The 12,140-nt window shown below is 43.6% G+C and overlaps 1 protein-coding gene across 3 annotated transcripts; it reads left to right on the plus strand.

Moving 5' to 3' along the window:
* The first annotated feature begins 859 nt into the window (after nt 1–859).
* LOC115193866 (centrosomal protein of 68 kDa) lies at nt 860–11,106 on the plus strand. Of its 3 annotated transcripts, XM_029752967.1 has the most exons (8): nt 860–1,045; nt 5,125–5,485; nt 5,677–7,027; nt 7,137–7,351; nt 7,904–8,026; nt 8,308–8,404; nt 8,975–9,182; nt 9,289–11,106. In XM_029752967.1, the coding sequence occupies exons 2-7, from the start codon at nt 5,171–5,173 to the stop codon at nt 9,157–9,159; spliced, it is 2,286 nt and encodes a 761-aa protein (XP_029608827.1). In that variant the 5' UTR covers nt 860–1,045; nt 5,125–5,170; the 3' UTR covers nt 9,160–9,182; nt 9,289–11,106. The 3 variants fall into 3 exon arrangements, with proteins under 3 accessions (XP_029608827.1, XP_029608824.1, XP_029608825.1); XM_029752964.1 differs by having other exon boundaries at nt 8,975–11,106; XM_029752965.1 differs by lacking the exon at nt 860–1,045 and adding an exon at nt 2,026–2,230 and having other exon boundaries at nt 8,975–11,106.
* The last annotated feature ends 1,034 nt before the right edge of the window (nt 11,107–12,140 follow it).

Here is a 12,140-nt window from a genome sequence, read left to right on the forward strand (position 1 = left end):
GGCTTTAGATGTGCCAAGTGAACCTGCAACCAAAACACTTCAATAACACTTGACATAAGATCTTCTCTAAGCATTACAGGGATATGGCTCTGAATATAGACAGCAACTCCTCCCCCATAAGCATTTCTGTCTCTTCTATAGATGTTATATCCTTGTATTGCTACTGCTGTATAATCAAATGAATGATCTAAGTGAGTTTCAGAAATGGCTAATATATGAATGTTATCTGATGTTAGCAAGTTATTGATTTAATTAACCTTATTTTTAAGGCTACATATATTAATATGGGCTATGTTCAGCCCTTTCCTGGGTAGCTTATCAGAGATAGATATAATATGGAAAATAGCAAACAAAGACATTGAGAAAAAAATATATTCAGCAGTCCATTAATCAATTGGTGTGTGTAAGTGTGTGTGTGCTGCAGTGTTGAAGCTACGAACCCAAAAGCTTGGCTTTCTCATCCCTTCCAGGCTTCTGGTAGGGTGGACAATGAGCCTGTCATAGCGGATGTAAGCAATGTCCTGACTGATTTCCTTATTATGAACTGTAACGCAGTAAAATCTTTTAAATTGTTGCATGTTCCGTTTATGTTTTTGTTCAGTATTGATGCAGTGGACTCATCTGTTGCGATGGTCTGATACGTTGTGGCTGTATTGACGATTCTTTAAAACAAACTGAGATAACATGAGTGTTCTAATACCAGCACACCAATATGACATTATTCAACTCGTATTGGGTCCAGTTGTGAAATTAAATTATGAAATATTGTGAACAATGTGAAAACGAATGCATAGAATAATAAAAATGAAGGAACTACAGTAATTGTTACAGATGTGGCCCCACTAGGGGGTAGTGTTAGCTACGGGCTGAAACTGTGCAGTAGCCGCTTCCGTTTGCCACGCCTGTTTACAATTGAACTATTTCCTTTGCCGATGTGTCTTTGTTACAAGAAGGGATGTGGTGAAACAAATGTTGCCGTAAGGATGCGTCCATTGCAACACGTTTAGTTGGATTACATTCATCTAACAGACGCTAAGTAAATAAGGTAGGTTCTGTTTGAGCCTCTCGTGGAGTGAATGCTTTTGTTAATAACTGGCTAGGGCTGCTAATGTCATTTTAGGACTGGTTGAGGATAGCCATTAGCTATTTGAAAACCCAGTAACCTCTCGGTACACACTGTAGAGTCAAACTATAGCTTACATTGATAATTATTTAGAATGTGTTGTCACGTTTTTCTCTGGAGGTATATAGCTAGTGTAGCCTAGCCAGCCGCTAGTGGGCGCTAGATCGCACTAGCGGCTGCCTGGGATAAACTAGTGTCTTTGTCTTACAGAATGTTGCCTTTGTGGATAGTTCATTTCAAATTTAGAACGTATAACTCTAGTCAGTGGCCTAGACTACTAGAGTGATAGTTTGAGTAATCAGGCAAGTAGAATGCTTAGCAAACTGAATTCTTCATTGAAGGCGGGGGTGTTGTACAAAACAAAGTCATCAGCAATTGGATCATCTCTAACCAATCGGCGTATCAAAAGCCGTTTACGAATTTTCAAAACGCTGCTTTGTACCAGCGGTTTCTTGGACTAATCAAAACAGCTAGAATGTGTTAGCGTTCTAGAAATCATCGGGGAGGGACTCAAATCCAGACTCATTGTGGAGAATAAATGTGGCGTTTGACCAGAGTGATGAGTTTGGGTAGCCAGCCAAGCATTCTACCCACAAGGACTCATTATCTTGGGCTGGACAAGGCCTACATGTTACCGTATGTTCAAGGGAAGGCCAGGGCAGCTTGGCTCAAAGTAAATTTTTGAAGTCTATGTATAAATACCCTGACTGTTGGAAAATCATTGAGTAACACATTCAAACACACAGGTGCAGGGAGCTGCCCTAGGGCTTTATGAATTCACAGATCTAAATTGTCCAAGATTATTCAGTAAAATAAATCAAATGATATCACCAAATACATCTAGTCTTACTAGGCTGATTCTATAATAAGAAATCTATACAAGGAAACGAGTCTTGTTCCCAGAAAGGTCAAGTAAGCAAGCTACAAGAAGACTCATTGGCTCTTGAACAACATGATCAGCAATTCAATGAGTGTACCTATGCCATGTGAGTAAAGGCAAACATGTTGTTGCTAGGCCAGTATCCACAACCGTTCTTCCTCAAATGAGAGTAACAAAGGGACACAGCGGGCTTAAATCATTTGATCAGTGGCAGCTTTAAGAGAGAGGTAAGAAATTTAACTTGGATTAAATTGATAAGTGTATTTTTCCGTTGTATTCAAAAAAACACAGTAGGAGCTTTTTTTTCTGCACTTATATCATATCTTGTAGTATAGGTAACAAAGAAGGAAATGGGGCAGACTGAGTGTTCTATGTCAGTCTTTGTTCTGTAGTTAAGCTTTGATTGACACTACCCTCATGATCAGCGTTCCAGAGAGCCACTCTAGTTGTTTGCCATGGGTTATTTCCATGAGCACCATCATGTGAAGTTTATAGGAGCATGTCAAATGAAAGCTAAGTCTATATTTTGTGGGAATGAAGGCATATATCCATGTTTCAACCATTTTCCATCTTCATTTTTTTGGCATAAGTAATGGCTTTGATTTCTGGTTAAACAGATGGAATATGTGTCTTAGATGTTTTCTAACATATAAATAATTAGAAATGCATCAACACACAATGTGAAGTAAAGACCCCTGCCAACTAATATCAACACTTTCATATTTAGTTTTGGGGAAATGTTTTGCCGTCTAAGTTTTAAGAAACATTGCCTTGTGCCTTGTAATTCCGTTACCAAAAACCCACATCTTTAAGATATGATCTAATTTATCACCCTTGTGAGGGAGGATAATGAAAGTTCACAGAAGTAACAAGTAAAGGTAGACCTATCAATTAGTAAGTGTTTTTACTGGTCTACATTTTTGTGTATGAATTATTAAGTGATTAAAACACGTAATTCTGTTACCAAATCGGTAACAGAATTACAAAAAACATCCATAACGGAATTACTGCAATTGAATTGGCAACAATGCAAAATCATAGTCACAAACGGCAGTTGGGTCTCTTGCAACTGTCATCCCTACCAATGGCATACTGTTATGTTCAGCTCATACAGGTTTTCTTGTTTTATCTTCTGGTGGTCAAAGCGAGAATGTGAACAGTCTAGACAACCCCTCCCCCTCTCGCTGCCTCACTCTTCTCTGGCCTTTTCTTGTTTTGGCAAAAGTCTGTCCTCTCCTCCGTGACCTGGAAACCGATAAGTGGTCGCGGAGTGTGTCAATTCGTTGGTAGGCAAACGGAAGACTGTCCTCCCCTCCTTGATAACCTCCTTTTGGCGAGGAAGAACAAGCGTATACTACCGCGGAAGAGTTTGATATCTGCCACACACCCTTTGAATCCGATGTTGTATTGCCGGAGGAGAAAAGCATGCACACGTTTAAAAACAATATTCCATTTCTCCTTTTTAGCTATACAATTCTTGCACAAATCACTTTACACTTTATTTTGGGATCCACCCCTGTAAACGCCATTTGACCGATGGCACGCTAGGGGAGAAGGTGCTTCTCATTTCATAAAAGTGCATTTTCGTCTACGTTCACTCTCTGCGCCGCCTCTGCTTGATTACTTTGACCTTTTTTAAAAGGAGATGAGAGAGGACGCGGGAGTTGAGCAAATCTAATTGAGAAAAGGCCTCTCTCTCCAGTTAATGTTACCTCTTTCGGCTGTTAATGACACCCATGAGCCCCCTCTCTTTCCATTTACTATAACCAGCATCCTCACCCACTGAGTACCGACCGACACTGGACATACGTGGATGTTGAAATTTGTTCAGTCTGCCCTGGCCTTGATTTTCAACGTCCGTGGTCCATTATTGGTGACTGGACCTAATCTGAACCAATCGTAGACGTCTGTTTCACAAGTTTGGACAACACAGTACAGTAAATTAAAGTAGAGTATATTACAGTATAATGTACCGTACTCTACTGTGATGTCCAAACTTGTGAAACATAGATGTCTATGATTGGTTCAGATTAGGTCCGGACCAACCAAATTTGGTTTGGGGGCAGGGCTCATTAGAATAATAGCCAGTGTGTAGAATAATACCCATATGTAAAGGATTAGATTGCCTATTTCTACCTTTGTGTACCTATTCAGGTACATCACCATGAAGAGAATTACATTCGGATCCATAATTATGCATTTCTGTGTAGTACAGATCAGGGATCAGGGACCCATGATGTAATTCCGTTACTAGAATTTTGTTACCGGGTGTAAAGCCACTTCACTTACTGTAGTTCAATAACCAAAATATTTGTATTTTTTCATGTCATAGCTGACACCCCATTCTTTGAATCTTAATTCGGAGCAGATATTTAAGAGTTTTTGTAAAACGTGGTAGCGTAAAAAACGGAGGGAGATTTTTCCATAATTCTGTTACCATACTTTGCATCTGCCCAGTTCTTCCATTTTAAATGGGTTTTTGTAAAATGTTCAGTGGAAATTGTTTAAAAGTAGTCCTTGTGCATAGAGTTCTCAACAGTTTGTTAAACTTTGAAAACAATGGTGCTTGTTTGGTATACATTTTAAAGTGAAAAATCGGAGTCAGTGTAATTCCGTTACCGTGGAATTGCCCCATGGCAACAAGACATACTCAAACCGGCAGGGAGGATGCTAGAGGGAGCGCAACACCCAGAGACACACACAGCATTAGCTGTCTGTTTTTATAATTGTATTTACAATCATTTTGGTTCCTAATGAGTCCAGGATGGAATCTCACTACCATTAAATATAATCGAGCTTATGAGAGCTATTGAACTTTGTGACGAATACAGCTAATATGATGGTTTACATTTGCAAGTTCAGCATGACTTGATTGGCGGCTGTAGCTGGATGGATGCTAAATGTTTGTGTTTATATGGCTGGTCTGTCTGGTTGTAGCTATGCTACTATAAGGTACACTGCAGAAGTGGACAAAGGGCAGTGTTTGTTCTTCCTCATCTTTGCTGCCATCCCTGACCACACAACAGATCATGGTACCAGTAGTAGAGCACAAGTGTCTTTGGTTTACATCACAACGACTGTTTAAAGACCGAAATATATTTTTTTTTGCTGTCAATTTCAGAGGTTGCTTGGACACATGACGCATCTCTGGACCTCTCCCCATAACCATGGCACTGGGAGTTGACAGGGCCTTTCCAGCATCCATCTCTCCGATGGAGTCCAAGGGCTGCAGTGGGCGATGGAAGACCCGGATTCCGGAGTTTATCCGGACGGGGACAACCACGACGCAGCATGACAAAGACGGGGAGAGGGGGACAGGGGGCAGGGACCGGGGTGGTCCCAGAAAGAGTGTTACCATGGCACCCACCTCCAGGTATATGAGTGACAGGAGGCAGTACTCTATGAGGAAACCGCTGGTCACCACCACAGAGCAGCAGACCTCCATCCTAAAGAAATCCTACCTACAGGAGCACCCAGAAAAGGTGCGACGGGACTGCTACTATTGTATGACTTATGACAAGTATTAAAACATGTTTGATTTAGATTACCTTTGACTGCACTTTTTTTTTTTTTTTACTAATTCTACTACTACTGTACAAATAACAACAATGAACGCCACATTGCATGTTAGCTCTACCTAATGTCCTAATCCTTCTCTATTCTTTCACCATAGGAGCGACAGTGGGAAGGTAGCAGTAATGAAGCACACCATCATAGCGAGTTTGACTTCCAGACCCGATTGGCTGAACAGAAGTTCCCAGACAACTTCGACCCCTCTCAGGCCAACATCTCAACCTGCTCAGCCTCCAGAGAGGATCTTGGCACCTCCCTGGGGGTGTCAGACCTCAGGACCTGTCTGTCACATGAAGAACCCACCTTCAGCTCATCGTACCTTGGCAGCAGGCCAGGCCAACGCAGCCTCTCCAGCCCACCCCTGGAGGTCCATACTTTCTCTACTCCACTCAACTCCAAGTGGACCTCCACTCTGCTATCCCCCCTCTCGCCCTCCTACACCCCCCCTTCGCGCCCGTCCAGACAGAGATGGACAGAGCTGAGATTGGATGCGGGTGAAGTTTCTCAATCACGTGGAGGAGGAAGGGAAATGTATCTAAATGTAGGCCCTTCAGTGGGCTACTCCAAGGGCCACTCCAACCCTGTGCTCCACACCATGTCCCCCCACCAGGCCAACTACTGGGCCTGCGCCATTCCCAGCTCCCTGCCCCCCTCCCCAGACCGACGCTCTTCGAGCTGGGACCCTGATAAGGAGTACCAAGCCCTCCTGGACTACACCTACCCTCTGAGGCCAGGTAGGGTGGTTGGTGGGTGGGATACCTCAGATGCAGGGGGTGGACCTCTCATCCAGACAGACCCAGGCCTCCAGGACTCTGGAATAGACCTGGACCGCCTCTGCAGCTCCACCAGCCTGTCAGCTTTGGACTTTTCCCTGACTGGCACGGCAGGGGTGGGGACGGATGGGAAGAGGCGGATGCCGGGAATAGGTCAGAGGTCATCTGAGCTGCGTGGGCTCTCACACCCCAAGTCCTCGGATGGTCGCCTCTCCAGTAGCCCCTTATCCTCTGCGGACCCTATTGGTCTATCCGTGGAGAGTCTGGACTGTAGTGGAGGTGGTGGTCTGGATCATCTGCATCGTATCGGGGAAGGTCGCTACCGCCATCACGGCATCTCTTCCACCACGTTCATCCGCACAACCAGTATCCTTCCCCAGCCAGGGTGCATCAGAGGGGGGTCTTGGGACGAGGAGTTCTGGTCTCTCCCGGAGCAGTTGGAGGAGCTCCGGGGTTTGTCCCAGCAGGTCAGGGAGGTGACGGCCCAACTCAGTCAGCCTGTCACAGCCAGCTGGGAGTCCCTCGAGAGGGGGACCACCTCCGTCCAGTCCTCCGTGACCCTGGCTGAGAAACAGGAGGCAGAGGAGGAGGGAAAAGAATGGGAGCAGAATGAAAAGGAAGAAAGGGAGGGTGAGAAGCAGGTGTCCATTTCTGAAGCACTTCAATACTTTAGTAAAGGTATGTGTTGGTGCCAGCATTTCAGTAGGCTTTTTAAAAAATGTATAGTATTTTATTGTATTTGTAATATTTCTCAACTTAGCATGCGTTTGACTTCAAACACTTTTAGTCTCTAAAGTGGTCCATAGTGGGGAATCCTCCCAGGCAGCCAGAAACTCTGGTTCTAGGATGGAGGCTGGGGTAGCAGGCAGGGGAGTGAGCAGGGCCAGTCTGAGGGAGGTGGAGGCCATGGTGAACCAGCTGAGTGGACTAACCCTGCCTGAGTTCCAGAGGGGGAGCCAGGGGGAGCAGGGGCACAGGGAGTCCCTCATGCAGCACATCCAGGTAAGGACAGAGAGCTGAAACGATCGCTTTATTATGTGCAATGTAATGACGAGGGTGTGCCTCTGCCACCAATATGCAAAGAAATGCAATATGATACAGTACCTCCCAACACAATGGAATACAATACACGTTACACAATCAATGCAATGTGTTGATAATGGTATATTTAAGCAATAAGGCACTAGGGGGTGTGGTATATGGCCAATATACCACGGCTAAGGGATGTTCTTAAGCACGACGCAACGTGGAGTGCCTAGATACAGCCCTTAGCTGTGGTATATTGGCCATATACCACAAACCCCAGAGATGCCTTATTGATATTATAAACTGGTTACCAACGTAATTAGAGCAGTAAAAATAAATGTTTTGTCATATCTGTGGTATACCTCAGCTGTCAGCCAATCAGCATTCAGGGCTTGAACCACCCAGTTTATAATGCGTAATTCATGTGCAGTACACAGGTCTCACCTCTATTCAATCCAAATCCACCAACAAACGGTTGTGGTGCAGTTTGATATTAATTCTGCGACTGACAACCTGTTTACCCATCAGACCTTCTGTTCTAACCTGGAGGAGCTCATCCAATGGCTGTACACCGTGGTGGAGAGGATGGAGGTGCTGGCTCCGCCCTCTGTGGACATCGAGAGTGTCAAGTCGTCCCTGGCGGATTATAAGGTCCGTAGTTTACACCCAAAGATCCTATAAATCAATTCCATGTTATTCTGTGGGTGTACAATACACGTCCTTGTTCAAAAGTGATAACTGTTGGCGTAGTATCTTGGGAGAAAGGGAAGTGGCTTATAATGAATCAACCCCCTCTGCCCCCTTTTCTCTTTTTTGTTTCTGTCTTTTGCTATCTTTCTATCTCTGTATGCCTCTGTCTCCCCACTCCTGTTTTTCCCTTTGTCTTTTTCCCCCCATCACTCTCTCTCGTTCACCTGCCTCTCCCTCCGTAGAGGTTTCAGAGAGAAGTTACCGCCCACCAGCCTCTGACCACCTCTGTTCTGCAGACTGGGGAGCTTCTCCTGGGTTGTATGACCGCCACTTCTCCCGGTGAGCTTTCCATCCACGACTAGTTTCTCTTTGCCTGCAGCTATTTCATTGGTACCTACTGTATCTCAGGTGTCACCCACCCGGACTATTAGGACTGATGAATGAGGCTTCCTTCACACAGCGACGACCCCGAACTCAAGCGGATCAGCCTGTCAGACCAGACTCCTTCGTAGTAAAGGCTAACACGCCACACTACTCTATTTCCCTTTGTAAATTCTGAAATATGCTTGTGCTCCTTTACTAAAGGAAGAGTCAAATGAGTTGCGTGACACCGCAACATCTGAGACTCTTGAAGTGGGCGTTGCCTGTTTAAAAAAAAAAAAAAAAAGGCTCCAAATTCAAATGACATTTCATGATTAGCTTACAAGTTTGTGTGAAGGCTACCTTGATCAAAGGGTAACATTTCCTGTCTGCTAACAGTGGCGAGCTTGTCTTTGTTTCAGGTCTCATACGTGTCAGTTCAACAGCTAACACTGGCATACTGTAGATGTCTGGCAGTCACTAAAGCTTTCCATTTCTTTTCTCTTCCTCTTTTTTTTCTCTTTTCTCTCTTCCTCTTATGTCCCCAAGTTCTGAAAGAGACCCTTGGTCTTATTGAGAGGCAGTCCAGGGCGTTGGAGACTCACTCGGAGCACCTCTTCTCCTCTATCCTCTCGGCCATGGACAGCCTGACCCAGCCCGGGGAGCCCTGCGGGGCAGAGGAGACCGGCGCTGGGGACACCGATAGCGTGGAGGTCCAGGGGACAGCTCAGTGAAGGCTCCATGCAAGATATGGATAGTATGTTTCCGTGGTTACGTAGAGATCGGGCTATGATTGCTCTACATCACCGTCTAGTTTCGGGATAGCAGTTATGATAAATAATAGAAGTAATTATCGTTTTTAGTGAAGAAGAATGAGAGCAGATTGGTGGCGGAGGCTTGATGAGGTGGAGCTTCTTCACTAACATTCCTTAAAGGAAATGACCTCTTTGTGTTGAAAAGAGAACCACTTGACTGTTGTCGTGCTTTTGTTTCATTTATTTTCTGAAGTGCTTTTTAAATGTATGCATAATGTGTGCTGAAGAAGCAAAGTATTATTTGCCTTGTGATATATGCTCAAGCAGATGTTTAATCATTTCTTTGAGTTAGTTATTAATAATGACCCATTGCACTCCTCTTGCAACTCACTCTGTTACATGCATGACATTATATTTTTTTAAACCTATTTTGATATCCCTCTGTGGCATCTAAGTGTCTTCACTAAAGGTGCTGTGAATTTAGTACACTGGGTAGAGCACTGCAGTATTTTCCAGCAATTTTTGTTGTTATTTGTTTTTTCAGGGAGAACTCAACCAATTGATTATGGCCTCAGAGTGTCATCACCTGTCTCTGGTCCATAATGTTGAGCCTTCTTCCTGGAGTGACAGAAGGGAAGGTCTGCACTTGTGCAGTGTTGATGTTGTATATGTAGATTGGTAATATAGGATGGTGAACCATTGTGCCCTTACAGTTGTATTTGAAGTCATATCATTGATCAGATGGCAGCTATATGCAAGATATGGTCACTGTGGTCATCACCAGCCAGAGACAACAGCACAGTTTGGAGGTCCCATGTTTTTATGAGTTTGGTAATTTTTATATGCATGGAAAACCTGGATGAAAAGTGCCTAAATTCAATCATATCAAGCATTAACGGGCAATAGTCGGCACCCGCATACCTGACGCTTTGGCGGTGTCGGAGGTGTAACCGCGTTGGCGCCGTCAAATTGGTGAGCAGCTGCGCTTGATTGTTGTCACAAAGCCACGCCCTTCGCGTTAAGATGTTCCGAATGAGAAAGTAGGTTATATGGAAATAATTCCGCTCAAACTGAAAATCATTCAACTAAATAATGAGGATTTCATTTCAAATTCCAGTGTTCTAAAATGTAAACAAGGCTGCGTTGGATTTCTCTAAATGAGACTCGGTGCAGCCAAGGGCAATGTCCGCTTTAGGTATAATGACAGGAGCCGCTTGTGGATTTGACAGCTCCGACGCAGTTCCGCCTCCACTGCCAAAACGACCACTTTGATGACGTCGGCTAAAGCAGATCTGATTGGATAGAGCGCTCAGACAGAACTACAGCCTTTTGTAATGTGCAGGATGTTTTTAACTGTCTTTGTTACTGTCGTAATTAATTGGGAATGTTAACTTTTAAACACCATGGAAAACTTTGTTCTCTTTATCCTCTTTCACAGAATGAACCTGGTGAAAACTACACATTGTTCCTTCTGATTAAACAAACCTATTATCTGGCGGCATCATTTAATGTATAATCAGTTTGTGTAGAGCTCAGGTAAAATAATGATCAGATTTGTGCTGCCTAATGAGTTTTTGCTCTTAAAGCTGAGTAATCTGAAATGGGCTGTCTACAGGCCCCAGATTCATGGTACAGTATTTCCTCAACTATGGAATTGTGCTGAGTCGGGTCTACTGGAAATCAGGTCACACTTCAATGGAGGCCAGGTCAGTGAAAATACTGTAGTTACAAACCTTAAATGTGGCTTGGCATATTGTAAGAGCTAAGATCCAAGGAACTGTGAATCTGACCTTTTTCCTTAAGTCTGAAATGAGCAGTTGGTGTACTGAGGGGACTCATGAGAATGTGACACAGGCATTATATTCTGACCTGTAGAATGACCTTACCACAGAATGATATCTGGACAGACCACTACCACTGTACTAACAAAAAAAAGACATCCATACAGCAACAACACTGAACTAGGTAAACAGTGCTAGAGAAATGGGAACAGATTTATTTAAAAACTGTATTTAGTTGCCTTTATTATGAAAAAAGAACCGTTTTATATATGCAATTCTGAATGTAGATATTCCACAGGTAATGGCCCATTTGCAAACCAATCCTAAATTACTGGTGCCATAAATGTAGAATAAATATTTAAAACAAAAATGTTTCTACATATTCCACCAAGAATCGCAGACAGATCTTTCTGTATCATACAGTCTGGAAGTACAATATTTATTGTTTAAATCTGACATGTTGAGCAACAAAATTACAATTGCCTACAGCCACAAATCTAATTCAGAAATTAAGTCAAGACTACTCAGATAATGTAATGAAGTCTACAGACCTAGCAAATCAGATCATACATATATACAAAGCATATATACAGTACCAGTCAAAAGTTTGGACACATCATTCAAGGGTTTTTATTTTTTACTATTGTTTACATTGTAGAATTCACACAAATGTAGTAACCATGATTTAGATTCTTCAAAGTAGCTACCCTTTGCCTTGACATCTTTGCACACTTTTGGCATTCTCTCAACCAGCTTTATGAGGAATGCTTTTCCAAACAATCTTGAAGAAGTTCCCACATTTGCAGAGCACTTGTTGGCTGCTTTTCCTTCGCGCTGCAGTCCAACTCATCCCAAACCACCATCTCAATTGGGTTGAGGTCGGGTGATTGTGGAGGCTGGGTCATCTGATGCAGCATGCCATCACTCTCCTTGGTCTGCCTGGAGGTGTGTTTTGGGTCATTGTCCTGTTGAAAAACAAATGATAGTCCCACTAAGCACAACCCAGATGGGATGGCATATCGCTGTGGTAGCCATGCTGGTTAAGTGTGCCTTGAATTCTAAATAAATCAGTGTCACCATCACACCTTCATGCTTCACGGTGGGAACCACACATGCGGAGATCATCCGTTCACCTACTCTGCGTCTCACAAAGACACCACGGTTGGAACCAAAAATCTC

The sequence above is a fragment of the Salmo trutta genome, chromosome 5, assembly GCF_901001165.1.
Source record: "Salmo trutta chromosome 5, fSalTru1.1, whole genome shotgun sequence".
NCBI classification, from domain to species: Eukaryota; Metazoa; Chordata; class Actinopteri; order Salmoniformes; family Salmonidae; genus Salmo; species Salmo trutta.

Excerpts from the sequence above, each read along its gene's own strand:
- LOC115193866 (XM_029752964.1), top strand. The coding sequence starts at position 5,171 with ATGGCACTGGGAGTTGACAGGGCCTTTCCAGCATCCATCTCTCCGATG. Across the intron at positions 5,486-5,676 it reads TACAGGAGCACCCAGAAAAG|GAGCGACAGTGGGAAGGTAG; the intron begins GTGCGACGGGAC and ends CTTTCACCATAG. Across the intron at positions 7,028-7,136 it reads ACTTCAATACTTTAGTAAAG|TCTCTAAAGTGGTCCATAGT; the intron begins GTATGTGTTGGT and ends AAACACTTTTAG.